The sequence below is a fragment of the Eschrichtius robustus genome, chromosome 4 (genome assembly GCF_028021215.1).
Source record: "Eschrichtius robustus isolate mEscRob2 chromosome 4, mEscRob2.pri, whole genome shotgun sequence".
Lineage (NCBI taxonomy): Eukaryota > Metazoa > Chordata > Mammalia > Artiodactyla > Eschrichtiidae > Eschrichtius > Eschrichtius robustus.
The window spans coordinates 57960518-57986085 of record NC_090827.1 but is presented as its reverse complement, the minus strand read 5'-3'; the positions used below and the strand labels follow the sequence as shown (position 1 = coordinate 57986085).

The 25568-nt window shown below is 40.7% G+C and overlaps 1 protein-coding gene across 1 annotated transcript in view; it reads left to right on the top strand.

Moving 5' to 3' along the window:
* Nucleotides 1-25568, top strand: part of FRAS1 (Fraser extracellular matrix complex subunit 1) — a 440782-nt gene that overhangs the window by 182754 nt on the left and 232460 nt on the right. The window contains exons 7-14 of the mRNA XM_068542136.1: nucleotides 7309-7392; nucleotides 9075-9176; nucleotides 9476-9667; nucleotides 14463-14552; nucleotides 16364-16399; nucleotides 17839-17986; nucleotides 19426-19569; nucleotides 21082-21216. Of these exons, the coding sequence (XP_068398237.1) occupies nucleotides 7309-7392; nucleotides 9075-9176; nucleotides 9476-9667; nucleotides 14463-14552; nucleotides 16364-16399; nucleotides 17839-17986; nucleotides 19426-19569; nucleotides 21082-21216 (931 nt within the window). The remainder of the gene's footprint in view (nucleotides 1-7308; nucleotides 7393-9074; nucleotides 9177-9475; nucleotides 9668-14462; nucleotides 14553-16363; nucleotides 16400-17838; nucleotides 17987-19425; nucleotides 19570-21081; nucleotides 21217-25568) is intronic.

Genomic DNA, 25568 nt, shown 5'->3' with positions numbered 1-25568 from the left:
GGAGGTTTAAAATAGGGGGACCTTGTTCTTCATTTAAAGCTGATCTGATTTTCAAAACATTAGGCTCTTCACACAGATTTACAATAGAAAATCAATTGCAAATAAATTTGGTGTACATGGTATTCTATAGTGTTTTCTTCTTCCAGTAGCTCCTATGGATGTTTCTTAGCAGTTGACAGATAACCGTGGAAGGAGTTTGCCTCCAGTTGAAAAATAGCTCATTTTTTGATCTAAGAAAAAGCTGGAAGCCAACATTCAGTTGATACAGAGCAGTACTTTGTGTCAAATAAAACAAAATCAATAACATGGCACACTGTGACAATTGGGCAATATTTTTAAAGGCAGACAAAATGCAATTAGGCAAGAAATGCTAAATGCCAAATAAAGGGAAAATGTATCAATTGAAAGACTAGATTGTATTACCCACACTACAGAAACTACTGCACACGTGTCACACCTCTCAATTCATCACAAAGTCTTGTCCTAGCTTTCAGATTACAAATGAGCTTCTTGGTAGAGTTGCATAATATCTTACATTCAGAAGATATTGTAGTGTTGGGGCATTTTGATTTACACATTCCAGGCTTTAGTCCCCTTGTGTAAGAAGGTTAATTAAGCAGTTTGCCACCATTACAGTAAGGGAGGTGGGAGAACGGATAGAGGAAACACTCCATTGTGAACCTTCTGTTTTAAGTCTTTAAAAACTTAACCCTGACTGCATATCAGGGGTTAGCTTGGAATAATTGAAAGTACTGGTTCCCATTCTAAAAAAACGTTAAAGATAAATTCTAGCTTCAAACAGTACTCACTTATAGTTTGCATTGTTTAACTTAAAAAGATGAAATTTGTTGCCATACTTTAGAGCTAATTGCTATGCAAGCATTCTGAAGCCTTGGAAATAGATTGATCTTAATCACTTTTGCATCAAGTCTGTAGTTTTGCCTTGACATTAAAAACTACCCAACTGTCAGACTATTTAAACCATTTTTCTTGATTTAATATCACTATTAACCATTGGGTGTTCTGATGATATAAAGAGGTGCTGTAGAATTAGCGCCTTTGTTGGAAACATTCTCAGTGCCACCATCTGCCCATCACCATCCCCACACTGGGGGCATATATTATGTGCTAATCATTAATTTTAAGAGCTTTTAATTTGTGTAACAGCCCTCTGAAGTAGGAGCTATTATTATCATCCCATGTTATAGTAGATAAAACTGAGATACGGAGTTTAAATAATTTGCTCAAGGTACCACAGTTATGAAGTCATTGCTTCTAACCTAGGCAGTTATACATCACAACCTCAACAGACCACACCTGACATATTTTTATCCATTACACTATATCGCCTCCCAAAATGATGAGTTACATATCATTTATGTATAATAATAATCACAAAACGATAGTTGCTAACATCATTGAGCATGATTGCAAGCCTTTTATATGTGTTAACCCATTCATTTTTTAAAACTCATTCATTTAAAAAAAAACACAAGTTTATCAGAAGAAATGCATTTCCAGGTCTTCAGCTTTAGAAAAATTTGATTTTTAATATAAAGTGTTTTTTAAATTGTAAAAGGAATCTGTATTCATTAAGGAAAGTTTGCAAAAAGCGGAAAAGCAGAAAAGAAAAAAATCTTCCATATTTCCACCATTCCAAAAGATCACAATAGAATTTTTTTTGGAATTTATTCCAGTTTTTTGGTAGGCAAATGTGGATATATTTGTTTGCATAGCTATAATCAGATGTTAGGAGTTAGTGATCATCTCTGACAAAAGGAGAAATTCCTGTGTTCAAATAAGGGGTTGTTCCCTTAGTGGGTGATGTAAATTCATACTGAAATTGCTTGCCTTCAACTTCTGTCCAGACGCCTTGTGAACAGAGCCCTAGCCCATCCACATTTTTGTAGGCTCATTAAAATGTTCAGTCTGATGAGAGTTCTTCCTGATACTATAATCACCAATATTTTTTTAAATAGATCTTTATTGGAGTATAATTGCTTCACAGTACCTTGTTAGTTTCTGTTGCACAACAAAGCGAATCAGCCATATGCATACACATGTGCCCATATCCCCTCCCTCTTGAGCCTCCCTCCCATCCTCCCTATCCCACCCCTCTAGGTCATCGCAAAGCACCGAGCCCATCTCCCTGTGCTATGCTGCTGCTTCCCACCAGCCAATTATTTTACATTCAGTAGTGTATATATGTCGATGCTACTCTCACTTCACCCCAACTTTGCCCTCCCACCCCATGTCATCAAGTCCATTCTCTATGTCTACCTCTTTATTCCTGCCCTGCAACTAGGTTCATCAGTACCATTTTTTTTTTTTTTTTTTTTTTTTAGATTCCATGTATATGTGTTAGCATATGGTATTTGTTTTTCTCTTTCTGACTTACTTCACTCTGTATGACAGACTCTAGGTCCATCCACCTCACTACAAATAACTCAATTTCGTTTCTTTTTATGGCTGAGTAATATTCCATTGTATATATGTGCCACATCTTCTTTATCCATTCATCTGTCGATGGACACTTAGGTTGCTTCCATATCCTGGCTATTGTAAATAGAGCTGCAATGAACATTGTGGTACATGACTCCTTTTGAATTATGGTTTTCTCAGGGTGTATTGCCCAGTAGTGGAATTGCTGGGTCATATGGTAGTTCTATTTTTAGTTTTTTAAGGAACCTCCATACTGTTTTCCATAATGGTTGTATAAATTTACATTCCCACCAACAGTGTAGGAGGGTTCCCTTTTCACCACACCCTTGCCAGCATTTACTGTTTCTAGCTTTTTTGATAATGGCCATTCTGACCGGCGTGAGGTGATACCTCATTGTAGTTTTGATTGGCATTTCTCTAATAATTAGTGATGTTGAGCATCTTTTCATGTGCCTCTTGGCCATCTGTATGTCTTCCTTGGTGAAATGTCTATTTAGGCCTTCTGCCCATTTTTTTAACTGGATTGTTTGTTTTTTTGATATTGAGCTCCGTGAGCTATTTGTATATTTTGGAGATTAATCCTTTGTCTGTTGTTTCATTTGCAAATATTTTCTCCCATCAATTTTTTTAATACTACAATTTTCCCATTCCCAATATTGATTAATCTAAGTGAATTGAACTTCATCTTCAAATTTTTTTAAAAAGATAAAAATTGGTATGTCTTCTGAGCCACTAAGTGTTTGAGAATTATTTTCTATTTGCCTACATTCATGAAAGATAATTTGTAGGGGTCTAAAATTTAAGGAGATTATAATCTTTTCCCATATTAACCCTATAAACTCTGTTCCATTGAATTCTGGAGTTTAGTGCCATGGAGGAATCTGAGGTTTTTCTGCTTTCTATTCTGTTATATTCAGCTAGTTTACTCTGTTGAATTCTTGCAAGATGTTTCTTCATCTTTATAATTAAAACATTTTCCTAGGATATTTCCAAGTGAGGTGTCTTTTCACATAGTTTGCCTAGAATACTGTGAAGCCCTTTCAGTCTATATTCCACGTGTGAAATGTTTTCTTTAGTTACAGCTTTGATTAGTCATGTCTGTTCCAATTATTCTCATTTCTTCAGAAACACCTATGATTCTTAGATTGCTCCCCTGCCTTCCCCCTCATTATTGGTCACTTTCTCTCTCATCATTTTCACTTTTCTGTCTTTCCTCTGTGTTATGGAGAGAGCTTCTTGAGTTTGTATTTACTACCTCCAGTATTGACTTTAATTTGATGATTTTCCTTTAATTTTCTTTTAATTCTTCCTTATTTCTCCTATCACTGGTTCACCTTTTTTTTAACCCCAATGCTTTTTCTTTCTTTATTGCTTCTTCCTTCTATTTAATAAAGACTGCATTTTCTTCTATCTTACTGAAGTTGCAAAATGGCTTTTAAATCTTTTATTTTAGATCCTGCAGTACTTAGTTTTCAGAAATCTATTCTTTCTGTGCATCTTCAGAATGTTATTACTTTCGCTTGCTTTTTAGGGTTTTTTCCCCAAGTTCTTTTCTTTCTGTTTACTCAGGCTTGGTCAAGAGAAATCTGTCCATACCCAGTGCTTGAAAGCTGCAAGGGTAAGCAGGCTGCCCTTGGCTAATTCCCTTTCTTGGATCCATAGCCAGGTGCTAAGAAAGGTGCGTGTTTCCTCGACCAAGGGTCTGGCAGGTTTTCATTTATTGTAGCTCTATTGTACGGAGATCAGATCTTTTTCTCTTTCCACTGCCCAACCCTCTTACATTTTGAATTCATGAAATGTAAAACTGTAATCCCCGATTTGCAAGGGTTCTCACCATGTTTCTCGGTGACTGTGTGCTTTACATTTGGGTGTCTTCTTCCCCACTTTTCATCACTTCCTCCACCTCCCCCAACACACATACTTCCCACTCTTTTCGTTTTGTTTTCCTTTTTTTTTTTACATTATGGGCTCTGATTAGATAGAAAGACATCGAGGGAGTTGAAAGGCTAGGATGGCACTCTAATGGCTTCAAACTGCAGTGGCCGCACACTGAGGGAACAAACCCATGTTGTGTTTGATATTGGAAGGCAGAGAGTTGGGAAGAAATGATGGTTCTTATTTCTGTTTTGGTTTATAAAGCAAAGAAAGGCCACAGAAAGTCTTATGGTCAGTGGGACTTCCTTGGCAATGGTAGGAGGTTGGCTGTTCTACTTTTTGGTGGTAGAATTTTCATCTCATTTTTATATCTTCAGAGGTGTTATAGGAGAAGATATTTTGTCAAGAGCTGTGAGCCATAACATACTATAAACTTTGTCATAAGTATTTTTATTTAAGGAATATGGAAAACCATAATTAAATACAGTTGACCCTTGAGCAATGTGGTTCGAAATATGTGGGTCCACTTATATATGGATTTGTTTCGATAGTAAATAGTACAGTACTACACGATCCATGGTTGGTTGAATCCACGGATGCAGAACCACAGATGTGGAGGAACCGTGGACACCTAGGGCTGACTATAAATTATATTCGGATTTTCAACTGTGTGGAGGTCAGCTCCCCTAACCTCTGCATTGTTCAAGGGTCAACTCTATATCCTTAATGGTGGTCCTACCCAAAATTGTAATGACGTTAAGCATATATTATTTTGGTATTGAACTCCTGTGATTACGGAGAGTACCATATTAGACATGGGGTTGGCAAACTTTTTCTGTAAAGAGCCAGATACTGAACATTTTCAGCTTTGTGTACCATATAGTTGGAACAACTTCTCAACTCTGCCATTATAGCACAAAAACATCCATAGATAATACGTACATGAATGGATGTGGCTGCGTTCCAATAAAAGTTTATGGAAATTGGTGGTGGGCTGGATTTGGTCATCAGTCCCTAGCATACTAGCCCCTGGGTAGTCTATAGGTTTGGAAGGGCGAATCTACGAAGACCAGAATAATAGGATTCAAGTGTATGATAGCAACATAAACGTACAGCTAAAACGCCTTTCCCGTTTCTCTAACCCACTTTGCTGCTCACCTTCTTCTTACTTGCCTCTCCAGTCCTGCTTATAAAACACCAGCCCAGATGGGATCTCAATTCTCAGTCAAGAAGTTCTCTCACGTAATGGGATATTTTCTCTTTAAATGCTTTTCCTCCCTGCCCTTTTTGGTCTCTATTTGTGAAGAAAGGTTTTGTTTCTGTCAGTGAAATATATAATTAAGTATTGCCAGTAAGAATCGAAAACTTGATTTTCCTGTACCAGCCTCTACACAGGTAATTATCTGCCACCCATACCTCCCACTCTCCAGTTGACTCTGCCACTATCCTTGGGTTTATTCCATGCTGGTTAAGATAGATTCATACTACCTCTATATTTCTGTTCAAGATTTGTGATCATGACATTTGTCCCCTGTTTACTTAACGTTGTAAAAGTTCATTGTTTACTTCCATAAACTGACTGAATAGTGAGTATGACATCAGATATACCTTTATTTTTACTTCCTCACTGAAATTTCATTAAACTCAAGAGTTCTGAGGTCAAGAAATGCTCAATGATTTCAATGCATGTCCAATTTTCACATACTCTATTGAACATCAATGGTCATAATATTTTTACAGAATTATAAAGAAATAAGGTAACCTAAAGCAGAGAAAACAGTTGTCATGTGAATTCCAGTGATTCAGGTGTTTGAAATGAATTCCTATTAGATAGTAATGCATTAATCTAGCTGATCATATATAATTGGGTTAAAAAAGCCACTAAAGCATGACTGGAACTTTCCATGAAAAATTAAGGTTACTTGACACCCCTCTACACACGTCCCAAAGTACACCAGCCTTCTTTTCTTGCTGAGTGAATTCCATAGCAACCATGATAATAAAATCTCATTCTCTGCTTTTTGTAAAAGAAAGTGCAGCTAACTGTTCAGGAGGTGTCTTCCGTATAAGATCTACCACTTCTAAGTCATTGAAACTTGGTTTATTCTAATCCTCCTTCTCTTGGCTTTAATTTGCCTACCTTCCTTCCATTCAAAAGGCTGTGGTGATGTCAAAGTGAGAAGCTGATTCTTTGGCATTAACGAGGAGATTGTTGCTGTGAAAATTCTTAGGGCAGCGGTGACAAAGGGTCTAATATTCTGGGGGTGCAGGTGGTAGAGCTGAAACTGTAGGAATAAGGCGGTAGGGGGTTCTTTGGGCATCTAGTGTTTGTCACCCACATTTCTCTGCACTGGCTTATTCCTAGATATCTAGGGGCATGACTGATTTTTTTTTCATGTTAAGGACCTCCTAATGCATATATATAAATGTGTGGATTCCCATAAAGATGCAAAAGAATAGTGAGGTAGTTTGTCAAGGGAGGGATACCTTCACTTTGAGATTAGCAGTGACTCAGCAGGAGGGTAAATGTTCTTAAGTGTTGAATGGTTGGTGCTCTGAAGTCCCTCTGCCAACCATTTACTATTACCAGGTCAGCTCTGTGACCTCAGACAAGTCACACAACCTCTCTGATCTTTACTTTTCTTGTTTGTGAAGGTGGGATAAGAGCATCTACTTTACAGGGTCACATAAAACACTTAAAACAGTACCTGGCAAACACGAAGTACTATTATTATTGTTATTAGTTGTGCTTTTGTTTGTTCTTAGAAGTGGATGGGACTTGAGGAATGTGCAAACTTCTTAAGAGTCACGCTGCCCTGAAAAGTGCTAATTCTTATCAAAGCACCAGGTGACTACTAAATATTAAACGAGAGGAAATTGCTGTTTCTGGATGCTTGAGGCACATGACTGAGTTGGCTGTGAGTGAAATTTTCCTACTGTTGTGGATTTTATTAACACCGCCTTTTGATGGCCTGTTTTTGGGGCGTTAAGGATGAAACCGTAGTCCGAGTCCCTGGAAAATGTTGCCCACAGTGCTCTTCGCGATCCTGCTCTGCAGCTGGCCGAGTTTACGAGGTAAGCTCTGATGTGCCCCATGTAGGTGTTTTGACATCCATTCTTACACATCTGCCCTCTGCCCTTCTAACCACCATACCTCCCCCACCCACGTCTGACTCTTTGCCAGGATTAGTAACTCAGTTCATAAACGGCTTTTTTCTTCTCTTCATGGGAAGCCTTTGTGAAAAAATTAAATCGGAGGGGATTAGAAATACAGAAGAATGTGCTGGCAGGCAGCACCTGGCTCATGAACCTTGGTGAACTTAATGTTCACACATCTTGAAGGGAAAAAAGACTATCATTGGTTACTGTCAGTTTACACTTAATGTTGCAGGCTCTGGGAATGTCTGCCTGCTTTGGTTGGATTTTATGCACTGATATCAAGAGACAGTGTCCCCCTGCCTTACAGTGGGGTCGGGAGTATGGGAGTGGAAGGTGAGAGAGGGAAAAGGGCAAGAAACTGGGGATGGTGGAGCCTGAAAACTTGAAAGTACTATTGGGGCAGTCTAGCTAACTACCCAACACATAGTAGGTACTAAATAAAAGTAAGTGCAACAAATTGAATGAATGAATGTTCTGACTTGGGACTGCCTAGCTGAGCCAAAAGAAGGTTACGTTATTCGAAAGCAAAGAATATATAAAAAATTAACCCATCTGCTTCCCTTGTTTGCCTGTCATTCTAAGGAAAACCAAATAGAAATTGGGATTTTTGACTCTCAGTAGAGAATCTGGAACTGAGTATTAGGGGATGGATGACACAAATTCTAGATGGGTCCCTTGAAAGGTAAGTGAAAATAACTAACGGGGAAAGGATTTTTGTATATACTAGATCTGTGCTGTCCAATACAGTAGCCACATATGTGCTAGGTTAATTTCTTCTGGAAGAGAGAGCCTCTGTACCTGTTATGGTGTCCTTGGCTGCAAGCAACAGAAATGCTCCTCTAAAAGTAGCTAAAATGAAACATTTATTATCTCATATAACAAGAAGCCCAGAGGTGGGACAGTTGCAGGGTTGATCAATCCAGGTCTCAGTGATGTTGTCAAGGATTTTCACTCTTTTGATCTTTCCACCCTGCCATCCTCAGCATGTTGGCATTTGCTTTCTGTCTTGTCACCTCATGTCCCAGTGTGGCTTCCACAGCTTCAGGCAGCTCATCCTCAACCAATCTTGACTAAAGCCTGGTGGAAGAAAGGGGTGGGCTTTTCTTCTTTTATGGGGGAGAAGAGTCTTTTCCTCAACCTCTGCTGCTCTAGCACACTTCCCATGAGGTCCCCTCGGTTGGGACTGGGACAAAGTCTGTGCACTGGCTGCAAGGGAAGCTGGGAACGTGAGTGTGTAGCAGTGAGAACTGGGTCTCCCAGCAAAGAAGAGCTAAAGAATGACCATCGAGTAGCCAGCAAACAGGGTCTTCCTATTAATCTTGATGTTCCAGGCCCTCTGTGTGCCTGGCAGAGAGCAGGCCCTCAAGGCATCTGTGGAATGAATATAGTTGGATGAAAACGAATCCAAAGTTCTTTGGACATTTATTGACTTTTTTTTCTTGGAGCCTCTTGCTGCCTAAATGATATTATTTCTCAGGAGTACATTCGATATGGCTCAATTAAAAACTATGATAAAAAATTGTGTCATGTGCCTTGTGTTTCTACTTGATATATGTGACATTTGATTTTCCACTTTTTTGTTTCTTTTCTTCACTCAGCATGGTGAGCAGTGGAGTGAAAACGCCTGCACCACGTGTATATGTGACCAGGGTGAGGTCAGGTGCCACAAACAGGCATGCCCTCCGTTAAGATGCGAAAAGGTATTTGAGAGTGTGTAGCTTGATTTTCGAACCTTTATTCGGGGTCATTTAGGAAATGCATTTCTTAGTCCAGTGTGTCCTTTGAGGGAATCAAAAGTTTTTACGACGCTCGGAAGCAGGAAGGACCTGCTTCCCAGGAAGGAGGTGGAGGTGGAGGGGAACGTGCCTCAGCTGGGTTAGGCGGGGGAAGAAAACAGCACACAGAGTTGGTGTTTTATGTCCTTCTGCCCCATCAGGTGGGATGTTTTCGAGCCCTCCTGACCACTGCACTTTCCCCGCCGTTCTCTCTGTTTCCTCAGGGTCAGAGAAGGGCTCAGCGTCATGGGCAATGCTGCGAGGACTGTGTGTCTCCTGCTGGAAGCTGCTCGCATGGGGGGCTTGTGCGGTACCAGGATGAAATATGGAAGGGCTCGGCCTGTGAGTTCTGCACGTGTGACCGGGGCCAAGTGACCTGCCGGACTGGGGAGTGTGCCAAAGTGGAGTGTGCCCGGGTAAGGAACGAAGGCATCTCCATTTGGACTGTAATGCTGTCTCCGGCGGGATGGGTGGTCCCTCACCTGTCCCTTCCCTCTCGGCAGGAGAGGGGACGACCAGGTTGAACGCTCAATTTCAAGGAGGCTTTTAGCATGAGGATTCTGTGGTGTAAAGTAAATGCCACTCTTTGTTTAGACTGATTTGGAGCAACCTCCTGGAGCTTTTAGCTCGCAGTGCATCTGGTCAGATAGGAAGCCCTGAGCCAGAGCCATGGACTGGAAGGGATGACATGGGACATTAGCCTATCAGCCAGCGCAGCTGGGCCTCATCGCTGGTGGCCGCCCAGCTCGCTCTGGTTGTGAAACAGAGTCCGCAGGTGCTCCGGTGGCCCGGCTTCTGTTGCAGGCCCCGCTGGCAGCGTTTAGCAGAGAGGAGAGCCAACACCTAGAGGCTGCTCCTGTGAATCGGGAAAGAAAATGAAATGTGTTTTTTGTCTTTTTTTATTTTTGGCTGCGTTGGGTCTTCGTTGCTGCATGTGGGCTTTCTCTAGTTGTGGCGAGCGGGGGCTACTCTTTGTTCTGGAGCGCGGGCTTCTCATTGCAGTGGCTTCTCTTGTTGGGGAGCACGGGCTCTAGGTGCACAGGCTTCAGTAGTTGTAGCACGTGAGCTCAGTAGTTGTGGCTCGTGGGCTCTAGAGCACAGGCTCAGTAGCTGTGGCGCACGGGCTTAGTTGCTCCGCGGCATGTGGGATCTTCCCGGACCATGGCTCGAACCTGTGTCCCCTGCATTGGCAGGCAGATTCTTAACCACTGAGCCACCAGGGAAGTCCCTGAAATGTGTTTATGTCTTTGTTTTTGTTTTAAAGAGACAGGGAGGGAGACCTCATAAATAATTAACTCTGTTGACCTCTGTTGACTTCTGCTGTCTGCAGAATTTCTAGAATCTTCTAACAAAGTAGCCTCTGTTTGGACTATAGATGTATACCGTGGCGAGATGGCTTTTTTTCCCCTTTGCACCCGATTTTGATCCGCTGCACAACAAACTGCTTCTAAAGCTGTCTCCTTCTCCCTCGCCACTCCTATCTGCCCCACCAGTTTCCCGTGGGGTTGTGAACTTGAGTCGATGAGGGCAACTTGGAAGATCTGAAGCGCTGGGTGTCTGTGAAGGCATTTTTCTTTCTACTTCTCCCCCCACGTCTCAGCTCCTCTTAACACGGTGCCCGAAGAGGAACAGCCATTCAAACAGGGCTGTCAGCGACAGAGTTCTTATTCATGTTGCCTTCTACTTCTATGTCTTGGTAGAGCTGAGACACATTTAGGTAAAGAGGGTCTTGCTTTTTGCAGATTTATTTCCCTCCACATGCCTTTTCATTGCTTTTCTTTCTTTATGTCAGGGGAATCAGAATGGTTGGATGAAGATGAGAAAAACCCTAGTCAGGGCCCTTCTCTGTCTCCCTCGCTCTCGGGCTGAGGCTGAGCTTCCTGGCCTCGGCAGTCTGCCCAGAGGATGCTGGGTTATATCCAAGGTTTTAATTTGTCTAATATCCCAGGGTTTATGGAAAATCTGGGAGAAGGATCCTGGTAGGGTGGGTCCTTTAGCCACCTATTTTCAGTCAGGTCTAAACAAAGAGTCTCAGGCACAGAAAATAATTTGACCCGCTATCCCCAGTGTAATACATTTCCAAGTACCTGCCAATCTTCCGTGGCTCCTGCCTTTGGTAGCATAAGCCAGTTCCTGTCCTCTGATCTTAGGAAAATGGGGAGCAGCTGCTTAAGCGGAAAGGGCCTCAGTATTCGCCAAGTCACCCCGTAGCACCATCTCGTCCCAACTCTTCCTCCTCCCAGGCCTACCCATCTTCTCTTTTATGAATTGAGGACTTGTAATGCCTTTAGTCTGTTTCTCCAGATCTTGAATCAACTAGCACGTACCCATATTTTGTTTTAAGGCACTGGGTTCTAAACTGGATACACTACCAGAGGTGAAATTTTAAGCAAAATTGAATCTTACACAAATATCCCTTAGCCTTCCTTCTGTGCCATACTTCTGTAAATAGCTCTGGCTAATGACCTTATGAAAGCCTGGGATACTAACTTCCTAACTTCTGCTTAGCTTGGAGATAAAAAGATGAATAAGGCACATTTTAATCTCAAGAATTCCCAGGCTTTGGTGGAAGTCAGATAGCTAAACAGAAATTATAATCTGCAGTGGCATCAATGATTATGAATTAATATGAATTAAATGCATTAGGAGCACCTGGAGAAAATGACTAAATCTGCCAAGGGGAACAGTGAAAGTATGCTACTAGTATTTTTATTCAATTCTACCCTACTTTCTGCCTTTTCTAAAATATATCAAGATCATTTGATTTCTAATCTTGCATACCAAAGGTGGAATAAGTCTGAGTATGTCTACATCCACAAAGGTGCAGAAAAGTAAACCTCTGGAAAAAGAGGCAAAATTGTGCATCTGCACCATTGTAATAATTATTGCATTGTTATCAGCAGCAGTGTTCCGAATTGCACTGAAATCAGCAAACAGTTTTTCTTTGTTAAAAAAAGGAGAAAATGGCATGACCCTTGTCTTTGATATATAAAACCAAATTCCTGGACTTTGAAACATAAATAAATCAACAGTAGAATAGTGCAATATGACAATTTCCATGTGTTTCTATATTTAGTATTATCTTTGAGCATGAATTCAGATGAAGAAGTCAATTTACTTTTTTTTTTTAAAAAAGGACCACGCATTCATGTATGAGGGATAAAGTGATGGGGAGATCAAAGCTTGTAGCAAAGTGCACGGAAGAGGGTAGGCATGCCGTAAACGTGAGGTGCCTTTCCTTTCTCCAGCAGAGGAAAATTCCCTCAAAAGAGTGTTTTCTTTTCCAATGGGCAGGTTAGTGGAATAACAGTCTTTCGTCTGATGGATGAGTGTTGGTGTGATTCAGTGGAGAGGGGTTAGCAAATTCCATCTGGCCTAAGCAGCAGAATCCTCTTAGAAAGAAAAAAGTTAGCTTTGTTTCACAAAGCAATTTTTCTCAAAGCCAAAGTCAGATGCTAATTAGAGCAAGCTCCCTGCCACAGTGAACTGTTGCAGTTTGGGGCATCCAGATGTCTATAAATAGCAAATCTATTTAGAAATTCCTACCTCACCAAAACTGCATCCTTGTTCCCCAGGAGCAGGGCTTGCTGTTATTTACAGCAGCATTTGAAGACTCAGAAAAGCTACCTTTTTTGCCTTATCCGGGTGATGCAGGCTCCATTTTCAGTTTTGTCTGTAGGTATTGTAGTGGGCACTCAAGAATCTCTCATGCATTTCGTCTTTAATAGAAGTACACATACTCTGTCTTGTTTCAAAACATTGTTTTAAGTGACTTAGATTACATGTTTATAAACCCCTTTATATGCTTTGAAAGCAAATTTCACTGTGTTTGTGGGTTAGGCCTTCACTACCAGCTGGTTTGTCACGTTTCTGCAAAACAATTTATAGGTAAATACGTCTGCTCCTTACAGCACACTATGCTCTCCTTTGGCCTCTGACTGGCATGAAATTTTGAGGGACAGTGATCTATCTAACTCCCTGCTTTTTGAAATAACTTTTCAGATACTATAAAAAGTTACAGTCATTCATATATTTTTGTGTTTCTTTTAAAAGTGATCTTTTCCTTCATTAAAATAATACATATTCATTTTAGAAAACTGAAGACTCAAGAGAAATAGAAAAGAGACTTTAAAATCCATTCATGATGCTACAATTCAAAGACAACTAAAGCTTTTATTTTATATTTTTCTTTAGTGCACAGCGTTTTTAAACATAAAATATTGTGATTATTCTGTTTATGCAATTTTACATTATTCCATTTTTACCTATGATGGCTTTTGCACTTCAAATGTAATATAAATCACAAATTAAATAATGTCTTCATGTAAAGAAACATCACCATCTTTTAGAAAGTAGATATATCTTTAGGAAGTGGAAAGTGCTTTAAAGAATACTCTTTAGCCTATAGATATTAGATGTTAGTATATGCATATGAAAAATTGTAAATAGAGGTTGTATTTTTAATAGCAGATTCCCTGGGAGGTAGGACTACAGTGAAATTATGTTTTCTAAGTTATAGAATTCAGAATGATTTAATTTTTTATAGTAAGCATTTATTATTTTGTGATAAAAATAAAAAATTTGAAATGATTGATGTTGGGAAGTTAAAATGATAACTTTGAAAGTTTAACATCTACCTTCCTAGTGTGGCATGTCTTTCCTTCCCCTTATAATTTTTTAAATAGTGATTATGTGAACTGGATAACAGTTTCAGAATATTGAATAGAAATTAGTTTTCTGCTGTTTAACTTATGCCCGAGACTTCGTCTGTGCATATAGGGATGTGTCTGATTTGTATTCAGGGGAAAATGTTGGTTTGATTTGAGCACTGTTAATGAAACCAACTCACAAGTTCAAGCCTTGTATATTTAAGGTAGCCTGATCCTTTCCTGAAACTCATACTTTCCAAGACTATAACATTACTCTTGGCCATTCTTCTTCTTCATGTGAATTTCCTGGTCATGGGTAGGAAATCATGCACAAGTATCACCAGAACTGGAAAGCAAAAGCACTTGGAGGAAGGGGTGAGCTGTATTGACCAGGCTTTTCATAGGAAGATAGCACAGGGGAGATGGAATAAGTCATGGGCCAAAAGAGAGGGGTGGGTTCAGGTTTTTCATTCCAGTCAGGGAATTCAGCCGCTTCGCAATTGAGCGCTGCTACCTGGAGATGTTAATTTGATATGTGCCTGTGCAACCCTTACTTCTACAGGGTGAAGAATTAATTCACTTAGATGGAAAATGCTGTCCTGAATGCATTTCAAGGAATGGTTATTGTGTGTATGAAGAAAATGCAGAATTTGTGAGTATCGGGCTAATAACCGAAGACTAACAAAAATTAATCATTCAAAACTAATTTAATGAGGGGGCATTTCCTTCTCATTTCATTTACCCATTCATTTGTTTAACGAACATGATTGCACACCTACTATGTGCCAGGTATTGGAGATACAGAAGCCGACACAGCATGCAGAGTCCCTGCTCTCAGGGAGTTTCAGTTCTAGCGTGGGGACACACACAACAAACACACGTGTCAGGTGGTGATGGGTGCTGCCTGGAAAACAAAGCAGCTGGGGAGTAACTGAGGCGGGGAGGTGCTCTTTTACATCAGATGATGGGGAAAGTCTTCTCATGAGGAGAAATTTGAGCAAAACCTGAAGGAAGTGAGGGAGCGAGCCAGGGATATCTTGCGGGAGAAACATACCAGGAAGAGGGATCAGCAAATAAAAAAACCAGTGAAGCAGAAGTGTGCTTGGCATGTCCAAGAAAGTGAGTTTGGCTGGAGGCAAGGAATGAGGGGGAAAGGAGTTGAGGTGAGGTCCAGCAGGTAGCCTGGACCCTGGTTTTGCCCTGATGCAGATGGGAGCTTCTGGGCAGTTTTGATCAGAGCAGTGCTGTGATGGGGCTTACTTGCGAAAGGATCACTTTTGCTGCCACGTGGGCCAGTGACGGAGGGGGGTGAGAGTGGAAGTAGGTGGTCCATTTAGAAGGTTTTTGCAATAGTCCAACTCTAAAACTCTATTAGCTAAAGCTTTATTTCTCCCTAAGTCTGTACTTTTTAAATTATATACCCCAAGGGAAAAATATTTATCTTAATCTCTTCAAATTTGCTCTGTTTACATAGCCCTTATTTTCCACATGGGGTTCTTGGAATGTTGATAAATTCAATGTGTTCTTAAAAGTATGCCAGTTGATCATAAGTACAGTTGCATCACTGACCAATCAAAAAGGGATTATAAGAATTAGGATAAGGTACTTTGATTTGTGAAGTGATTCCTACAACCTTTTTCCTTACGATCTGGGTAAACTGCATCTGTCAACCTGCCAGTTTTTTGTATAAGCTGGGCATGTAGTATTGCATAGGGTTAACATTCAGGCTCTGAGTTCAAATCCCTACTTTGCCACATACTGACTGTGACCTTGGGCAAGTTACTTAATCCTCAGTTATAGAGATAAAAACAGTACTTACCTCATTGGTCTATTGAGATGATATGTGTAAACTTAGCACAATATCTGGCATATAAGAAAGCTTAAAAATGTGATCATTATTATGCTTATTATCATGCTGTTGGCATTGTTTGTTTCATATTGATATTTCATCATTTAGTCACCCTTGTTTCCTAAGAATTTAGGAGATTAAATTCTGCAAATATTGAATTCAAGTTTTCTCTCTCAATCACAGTATTAATTTCCCTGTCCATTTTTGGAGGTAAATTAAACCAAATGGAATTAAACAAAAGCAAGTTGTTTTAAGTAAGCACAAATCCCCATGATGCTCCAGTCCCATATAAGTTTCAAGAATTTGCTCTTATAAGCTTAGATCTCTTGACTGCAAAGTCCTTCGTATTGAGGGGAATTGAAGCCAAATACCCCAGCACAACGTGAGAATAAGAATTCAAAAATACTCCCTAGGCATGTTGTCTTCACTTCATATTGGTATGCTTTTCTTGTTTTTGATATAGATAGATTTTATTTCTACTCACAACCAGTGAATGAAGTTGCTTGTTACTTGGGGAAGAATGGATATTTCCTAATGAAAACATGAGAAGATCAGCCTAGTGGTGTTTTTAGTGGTATAATAATAAATATGTTTCTGTTTCTCTCTGTTCCTAGATGTCCTCAAATGCGAGTAAAGTTAAACATATTCCAGTAAGTATAGATTTTTAGCTTGTACATAGATATGCATAGAATCATTTTAAGCAATTATCTGCACAAACTGTCCTGGGGAAACTTAGTGCCTTAGTATTTTTAACAGGCGTATTTGATGACAATGTGGTCTGGGATTAAGAATTGTAATGATAACCAAGATTTGGATTTATTGAACTTATCCTCCTTTCTTTAGCTTATTTTTTTGCCCCACAAATGATAATTAACACTTCTCCAACTACAAGCTCCTACACAGGTCCTTTCCCTTTCTTGTGATGATTTTCTCCTCATTTTTTCTGGCCTGGAAAACTCAGTTTACCCATCAGCACAATTTCATGTACTGCGAAGCATTGAAGAGAGAGCTTTTTGGGTCTGGGGTGTGTTTGTTCCCCAGGCACTACTGAGTGTTCATTCTCTCTAAGTTGTTTGCAGGACAACGTTGTATGATTTCTTTTTAAGGGAAAGTGCAAGCGTGTTTGTTCACATGAGCAAGCTTACAGTTTTTGAGGTTATAGAATAAGGGGGCCAGGAACCCAGTCTGCCTTGAAATGGAAGAAAAGCAATTCTACCTTCTCAAGATAATATTCCTCATTTTTCTAACACTGTCATTCACTGTTGCTAAATACTGTCACATTAATTGTTTGGAATGCTTAACATCAGCTGGCTTAACAAACATTTTATCAGAGCTTTATTTTCAAGTATGCTCTTTTATTCTCTTTTGTTTTACGTCTTTCATCTCCCTAAACATTCTTGTAGGAACCTTTTCTCCTTTCTATCTCCAGGGTGAATAGGACAGCGAGCAAAAAGGAATTGCTCTTTATAATTCACTTTGGACTCTCTGTCAAAGTACTAATGTTTATTACCATTGTTTGCTTGACTGAAAAGAATATTCAGTGTGAGAAAGCCTATGGCACATCCACAGCCCACTAAAAGTGGGCATGCAAGAGCTGTCATTTTAAAAATACAATGACCCTACTGTTACTCTTACTGTAATAACGATAAGGAAATTCAGGGTTTTAAACAGATTCCTACTGTTATTATAAAGACTGTATTTAATGTACCTGCTAATCACTAGGTACATAGTAATCCCCTTTTGTGTGTTTTTTTGTTGTTGTTGCTGTTGTTTTTTTTGCTGAGATAGGTTGAGAAACAAGTGTTATATGCTTCTTGCTTATTCTGGAAGTTCCAGAATGCTTTCGCACTTTATCTTTCTGCCTGGGTTCTACATTAAAATAAACCAATTATAAACAAAGAAGGAGAGATACTATCCTTTTAAATTTAGAACTCTTCTACCACTGTCCTATTTCAGAGTTAGCTTTGACTTAGGTTTAACAAGGAGCCTTCACCTTGTCTCTTATGGAAATTATACGTTCTCCACCAGCAAACTGTCTTCTGAATCTCTGCACTGTGGTAACAACGTCATTCTTTACCGTTTCCTGCAGGAGGGGGAGAAGTGGCAGGATGGCCCTTGCAAGCTGTGTGAGTGCCGGGGGGCTCAGGTAACGTGCTACGAGCCCTCTTGTCCTCCGTGTCCGGTAGCCACACTAGCTCAGGTGGTGGAGGGACAGTGCTGTCCGGATTGCACATCAGGTGGGTCCATGTCCAGTTTATTTCTGCTGACATGTTTTTACTGCCAAAAAATTCAGAGAGATCTCCTCTCCTCCCACCCCTTGCTTCATTTTCTTTAGTCACCCACTGTGTTTGTTTGTTTGTTTATTCTTAATCTTTCTAACAAATGATGCTTTCTCCATGTATTTGCCAAACTCTACTGATTATGAGTATGTGACCTTGCACAAGTCATTGGTCCTCTCTGAATCTTTATTTTCTTGTTGATAAAACAGCCTTATCTACCTTGCAAAATTATTGTGAACATCAAATAGCATAATATTTGACAACTTGTAAAAGCAAATATATGCATTAGGACTGTTCCATTGTTGAAGATAGAAGAAAAATTGCTGAAAGTTTGTTATGGACGTTCATTTCTTTAAGGTGAACTGTTAAACAGATGGCTTTTGGAGTTCTCAGATGGGTTTTTGAAGTTTAAAGACTCATTAATTTCTTCCAAAAGAAAATTTTATCTACTTGTTCTGCAACTCTGCCTTCAAATCACCTGGGGTTGAATTAGTTCCAGTTAATAATTGTTGGCAAGCACTAAAGTTGCTCTGGCTGAGCAGTACTTTGCCTATAAGCTCAGTCTCTCTTGGAGAAGTGGCATTTCCTTCTATTCATATTTCATAATTAATTGTTTTCATCCATGGGTTGCAGTTTTTCATATAGGCAGTTGCACTTGTTGTATTCAATGTATTCTGGCTAATCAGTGTTTCTGTGAAGAGTTTACCATGGGAAAAGAATAGCAACGTTAGGGTTTAATTATGTTACCTTCACTAAAGTGGCTCTCCGGGCTTTTCAAAACAAATATTTAGCATATTAGAGTGTCCCATACCTTGAAAATTAGGTCCTTGACAACTTCGAAAACTGAAAACGTCCTTTGCTGACAATTACCACTAAGTTCAGTGATGATCCCAATTACTGGGAATGAGATTTAAAATCTTGGAGAAAAAGAAGAAAACTGACTGTATTTTTTTAAGAAAATAATATCTATTTTTAAGCAGTGTAGGTTTTACGCCCTAACCTTTTATGCACATCAAAGGTTAAGAAGAACGTTTAAGAAATTATAAATTATTGAATCTGCTTAAATCATCTATTCAATATTATGGCGCTAGTCATTCCTATTTCTAAAGGTATTCTAGGAGGTAGAAGCATTCAATAGGGCTAGTTGGGTAAGGTTTTTAGCGTCTTCACTTTAAGGATACAGGAGACAGTGATGGTATTTCAGACAAGGAGCAATTCCTTGAAATCTTGCATTGAAATCAGTTTTGCTATTTGGGGTCCTTTTTCATAGGGACCAGAGTTTTCTGTTCTCCGTGTTCTATACAGGTCCATATACCCCATAGATCCTTTGTTAGAAGGATGTAAGAAAAATCACATGGTCTTTACTGAGTTCTCCTCTTCTTTGGCCTTGACTGTAGTTCATTGCCACCCAGACTGCTTGACCTGCTCTCAGTCGCCAGACCACTGTGACCTCTGTCAGGACCCCACCAAGATGCTGCGGAACGGACGGTGTGTGCACAGCTGTGGTCTGGGATTTTACCAAGCCGGTGCTCTCTGTTTAGGTACGGCTCCAGGCAGACAGCCCAGAGGGGGACTGAGGCTCACTAGTGTCCAGGATGGGGTCATGGCGCAGGAAGTGAACAATTTCCAAAAACCATTAGAAGGGAGTAATGTCATCCGTAGGCTACTTGACCTCTCTACTTGCAAGTCTCTTTCTTCTAACATTTGATGGGTGTTTCCAGGCTTACCGGGGAGGTAGATGATGGGGCAGTCAGATGCTTACTAGGTAGTCATGGCTGGATTTTTCACTTTTGGAAACTTTCAAGGATAGTCATTGGGATGCTCGGAATCAGTTATTAAAACCCTCATATAGGGACTTCCCTGGTGGTCCGGTGGTTAAAACTTCACCTTCCAGTGCAGGGGGTGCGGGTTCGATCCCTGGTCGGGGAGCTAGGATCCCACATGCCTCGCAGCCAAAAAACCAAATCATAAAACAGAAGCAATATTGTAACAAATTCAATAAAGACTTTAAAAATGGTTCACATCAAAAAATCTTAAAAAAAAAAAACCCTCCTATAATCCAAGATAGAACTTTAGAGTTGACATGAGCCTTCGAGATCACTTATGAGAACTTTCTCATTTTGCAGATGGGAAATCTGTGGGCCAGAGAATTATCTGGCTTGCTTAATATCACACAGATAGTTGGTAACAGAGCTTATCTCTTGTGGGTTACCAGAGGATCCAGAATGGGTTCACGTGCAATCAGAATTCTTATAGTACATCTGGGAGGGAGCTCTTACCTGGGAGAATTTGGCTTGGTTGAGGCCAAATCATAGTTACTTCTTCTCCTATCTCTGACTCGCGGGGTTAATTATCCATTTAAGAGTGTGTAGGTTCATATCCTGGTTGTGAGTATAATCTCTCTGTGCCTCAGTATTCTTACCTGTAAAGTGGGGTAATACCAGTACCTTCCTCAGGAGGGTCTTGTGAGGATTACATGTGTCAATACATGTAAAGTGCCTAGAATAGTGTCTAGGATGTAGTCAGGCCTCAATAAAAATCAACCACTTTTATTATTTTTGTAATTATTCACTTCTCCCTACTCTTTCTCCTGATTCATAATCTTCAGCCTTTTGGGAAGTTATTTATATCTCTGCCATAAGGGATATTCTTGTAAAATGGTTGAGTGAGAAAGATATTGGGGGCAACTGGATAAGAAGAAAAGAGCATAGACCCCTGAGCCTAACTGCCTGGCTTCCAATGCCAGCTTCATGTGACCTTGACCCCGAGCAGGTTACTTAACCTCTATGAGTATTAACATTGGGATTAACACTCTCTACCTCGTAGAGTTGTTGTGAAGATTAAATGTATTCATATATGTAAAGCACTTTGCACAGTGCCTGGCATGAAGTATGTGCTACATAAATGAAGGCTCTAGAGTTATTTTCCTGCCTGTTTTGTTCTCTGTGTCTCCAGAGCCTCAGAATTGGGCTGTGTAGGAATCGGCACTGGGGTGGTGCCCTTGAACTAATCAGAGATTCCCTTCCTCTTTCTCCCAACCTTGTCCGAGTCAGCCTGCCAGCCTCAGTGTTCCGTGTGCACCAGTGGGCTAGAGTGCTCGTCCTGCCGGCCTCCCCTGCTGATGCAGCATGGCCAGTGCGTGTCTGCCTGTGGGAACGGCTTCTACCAAGACCGCCACTCCTGTGCAGGTAATCACTGACTGGGCCACGGTCAGCCGGGCCACTGAGAAAGCCATCCCCTGCCCCCAAGCCATCTGGGGCCACCCAGAGCTGTAAGCAACTGTAGGCTCCTTTCTTGCATGTCCTTGGTTAGATTTTTAGAAAAATCATTTGGAGGGAAAGTGGTGAAAGGGAACAAGTGCATGGTATTCATCAGGTGTGCAGGCCGAATGAGCTCCAAGTTCAGGTGAAGGTCCTCTGTGGAGGAGGCTGCTGGCCGTCTCCACTCCAGCTCGTGGTCATAGGCAGAGTCCACGGGACTGTGGAAACCATCCTGAGAGGAAACACTGGTACTGTGCATGCCATGCGGATGTGAGGAGAGCGGGGCCTGGGGCCAGTCACATTATAGATCTCTTTGAGATCTGTAAGAATTCTTCTGTATTTCTGTATCCCCAACATCAAGGGCTGCACAAAGAGTTCAGATTTGTGCAGCGTTTGTTGAGCAACTGTTTGAGGAATGAAAGAATGTCCTACCCCTTGGTGATCCTGAAGGACCAGTGTTTCAACAGAAGTCTCAGCCATAAAAGAGAAAAGAACCCTTAATGTTTATTACAATCATGTTCTGTTTACCTGTTATTTTAGAAGGGGCTCAAAGTGGGTGCATGCAAACACTTTTATAAGTGTCTAATGATTTGGCAATTTAAGTAAACTGCTGAAATTTCAATTTGATGAAATTATTGAATGTATTCTTTACTCCTTTCTTTTTTTTTAAATTAATTAATTTATTTATTTATTTATTTATTTTTTGGCTGTGTTGGGTCTTCGTTTCTGTGCGAGGGCTTTCTCTAGTTGGGGCAAGCGGGGGCTACTCTTCATCGCGGTGCGCGGGCCTCTCACTGTCGTGGCCTCTCTTGTTGCGGAGCACAGGCTCCAGACACGCAGGCTCAGTAGTTGTGGCTCACGGGCCTAGTTGCTCCGCAGCATGTGGGATCTTCCCAGACCAGGGCTCGAACCCGTGTCCCCTGCATTGGCAGGCAGATTCTCAACCACTGCGCCACCAGGGAAGCCCTACTCCTTTCTTCTATCCCATCAAAGAGACCTCCTGCTAGCACTCCTGCGACAGATTTGCTTTTGAAAGAGAATTAATTCCCTGTGGATTTTATTCTTCCCTCCGTACCACCTCCACCCCTACCACATGTCCCACCTACATGTTTACTTTTTTTTCTTTTTTGGCCACTTTTCTTTCTCCCAAGCCCAGTGTTTTAACTGGTGATGTTAATGCTGTTTCAGGGCACTTTGAAACGGGTAATGTTTCATTTGATTACTGGTTTACGTAGCTGACTGCTTCCACATTCCATTCACATACCCATACACAAATGCCTTAGTAGAAAGTTGCTGGGAAAATTTGTTCATGCTCCCTCCAGGGAATTAAACCAATTTGCTTTAGTTCAGCGTGGTTGCATTTTTATACATAAAGTGAGAAGAAACAAGAGAGCAAGGGGAGAGAGAGAAGAGGAGAAGGAGAATGATCTTAAAAATTAAAGATAAACTAGTGATCAATTTCCATATACTGTTTCGACACTGAGATTGCACAAATAATCTTTCCTTATAAATAAGCTTTCTCGTTGTCGGAATTATTTGAAATATTTGTGCTTGCACCATTTTTGGTGACTTTTCACCTTAGAAATCGGTCAGTCAACCAGCGCTCTTCCAGAAAGTGCTAAACTTTTCAAAATGAGCCTGCCATTTTATGATAACAACAGGTTTTGCTGGACTGATTCCTTCTGGCAGGGTCATTTATGTTCTGGCTGGCATCAATTGGCACTTTATTGACCCATCAAAACCGAAAAGAAAGTGAACACTGTGCTGAGGAAACTCATTACCAGAAATTACCTGATTAATATTCATGCTCGCCATGTTGAATATAAGGCGGAGTGAGAAATTTGGGGCAGAGCCAATTGGCACGTAGACACAGTGATTCTTCAATGAAAGGGTAGGAGCAGGTAAACCAGGGAGGGGTGAAAGAAGGCCCTGAGTCCTTCCAGAGAACTGCATCCTTAGGGGCCTTTGTCACTGCCATGCTTCCCTTGAGTTTTGTGGTGTATACACACACATATACATATGCTTACAAACGTGTACACATGTGTGCATATATTAATATTATTGTTATAATCTTGTGCTTGATTCAACTGAATAGCATTGTAAATATAGATCACATTTTGTGTCCCATACCAGTCACTGCTTCATTTCCTCTGCCTTCCCCAACTTGAGAGTTTGACGCTTTGATCACTTTCCCTGAAGGATCAGCACCACCCAGTTTTTATACCAGTCTAAATCGGAGACAGGCAATGTGTAAGTTGCCTCTTCCCTACAGCAGGGAGGGCCAAGGCGCAGTCACCCTCTTAATGCCTAGAACTCACTTTTAGGCCTGGCTCTCAGGCTTCTGCCTTAACCCCTAGGCTTCTTTTGCCACCACCTGGATCTGGTCCAACATTCCTTCTTGACCCCATGGACGCTAGGTCCTAGGACTGGGGTTCTCCTTTGGTTCCTGCCACCTGTCCTGTGGTGACCCTTTGCTAGGAATTAACAGCCCATCTCTTAACCCCAACCTGATGGCCAAGCTTGACCCATGTATGATGTTCTTTGTCCCACCCCCAAACACCACGTGACCTTGCACCCTTCCCCCATGGCTCTTAGGTACCACTTGTCCTGGACTTACCGTATTCTCTCTACCAGAGTGGTGGTTTCATTACCTCTTCTTAGAAACCTTGGTATTAAATCTAAATCTAGATCTAGACTGAGCTCGCCCATCCTGAGAACATTCTTCCTTGCCTGTCTTGCCCCTCTTTTCAATCAACCTCTGTTTCACTCTGGTGGGACTACTGAACTGTACACACAAATCATAGATATAAAAGCCCATAGGAAGAAAAGTTAAAACAACCAAACTAACACACACCGTGCAAGATTAGTTTAAAATGAGTAGCTCAAGACTGTAGACCTTGAGTTGAGAGAGAGCAGAATTTAGCCAGTTTTTATATATGTATCAGTGTTTGCTTTGTCTACTTAAAACTTCCAGTATTCGCAAAAGTTTGAGGATGGAGCTGTGTGTACCCATGGCAGGTGCTGCCTTCATACTGCAGACCCAGAGATGGGCGGGAGGGTGATACAGTGCTCGAGACCATAGGCTCGGGAGCCAAACCACCTGGATGCCAGTCTTGGCTCTGTCACTTCAAACAGCCTATTCTTTAACTTTGTGCTTCAGTTGCCTACGGCTGAAGCAGGGACAGTGATATCTGCCATATAGCATTGTTGTGCAGATTGAATGAGTGAATTCACACATGTCATTTAGGATGGCGCCTGGCACCTGTAAGCCCTCCATGTATGTTAGGAGACTTGGATTTTTGCTTCCCATCGTCCTTTCCTGTTCCCTGTCCCCCACTCCTCCATTCATTCTCTGTTGACCATTGCTCGAGGTCCTGAGAATATGAAGAGAAGAGTCCATGTTTGCCTGTAGTGAGCTGGTAATCAAGGCAGGGTTAGCTGCTGCTTACAGAGATGTGAAAAAATAAAAATACAAACATAAAAACCTCTGCAGCTTATATATCTGATTGCTGTGTGGTCTTAGATTTTGAAACTTAAAGAATCAAGCAACTGAACATTTTTTAGGTTTGTGTGAGTTGAATCTCAACTCTACCACTTACTGCTGTATGGCTTTGGGCAAGTCATTTAACCACTTTGAGCCTCAGTTTCCGCCACTGTAAAATGGGGATAATATTATCTACTTTAAGCCATTAATATGAAGGTTAGAAAAGATGTTTGAAAATGTAAATATATTATGACTGACACATCGTATGTGGACAATAAAAGGCAGCTATTGTCATTATCAAATCTGTTACCTTTATTTTTCAATTTATGCAAATGAAAATCAAATAGCTTACATTAGTAAACAAAGGGTTTTGTGCCATTTGTGTCTGATTTTAAACAACTTTTATATGTTATGGAGAAGTAAATATAATATAGAGAACGGTTTACTGTATTCATCACAAGTTGAGATCATTTTATTTTCTTTAAATGCTTCGATTAAATGATGAGAATCTGGAATGATTTGTTTCTTAGCCAACATTAAGGTACATTTAGAAGGAAAACTTATGATAAGAAAACCTGTAAAATTTACATATAGGATGCTGACCTGGCTGAGATTTAAAAGCTGGAGTTTGAACAGAAGAATTTCTAAAGTTAATTATTTGTTGGAATTTTGTTTGACTGGAGCAGCCCAACCATTTGTGGACGTGAAGCGCTGACCCCTTGCAGCCAGGCCCAAAGCAGTACTTGCTGGGTCTCAGCATTATATTCTGCTTGTGGCTGAGCCCAGCCTGGCCGTG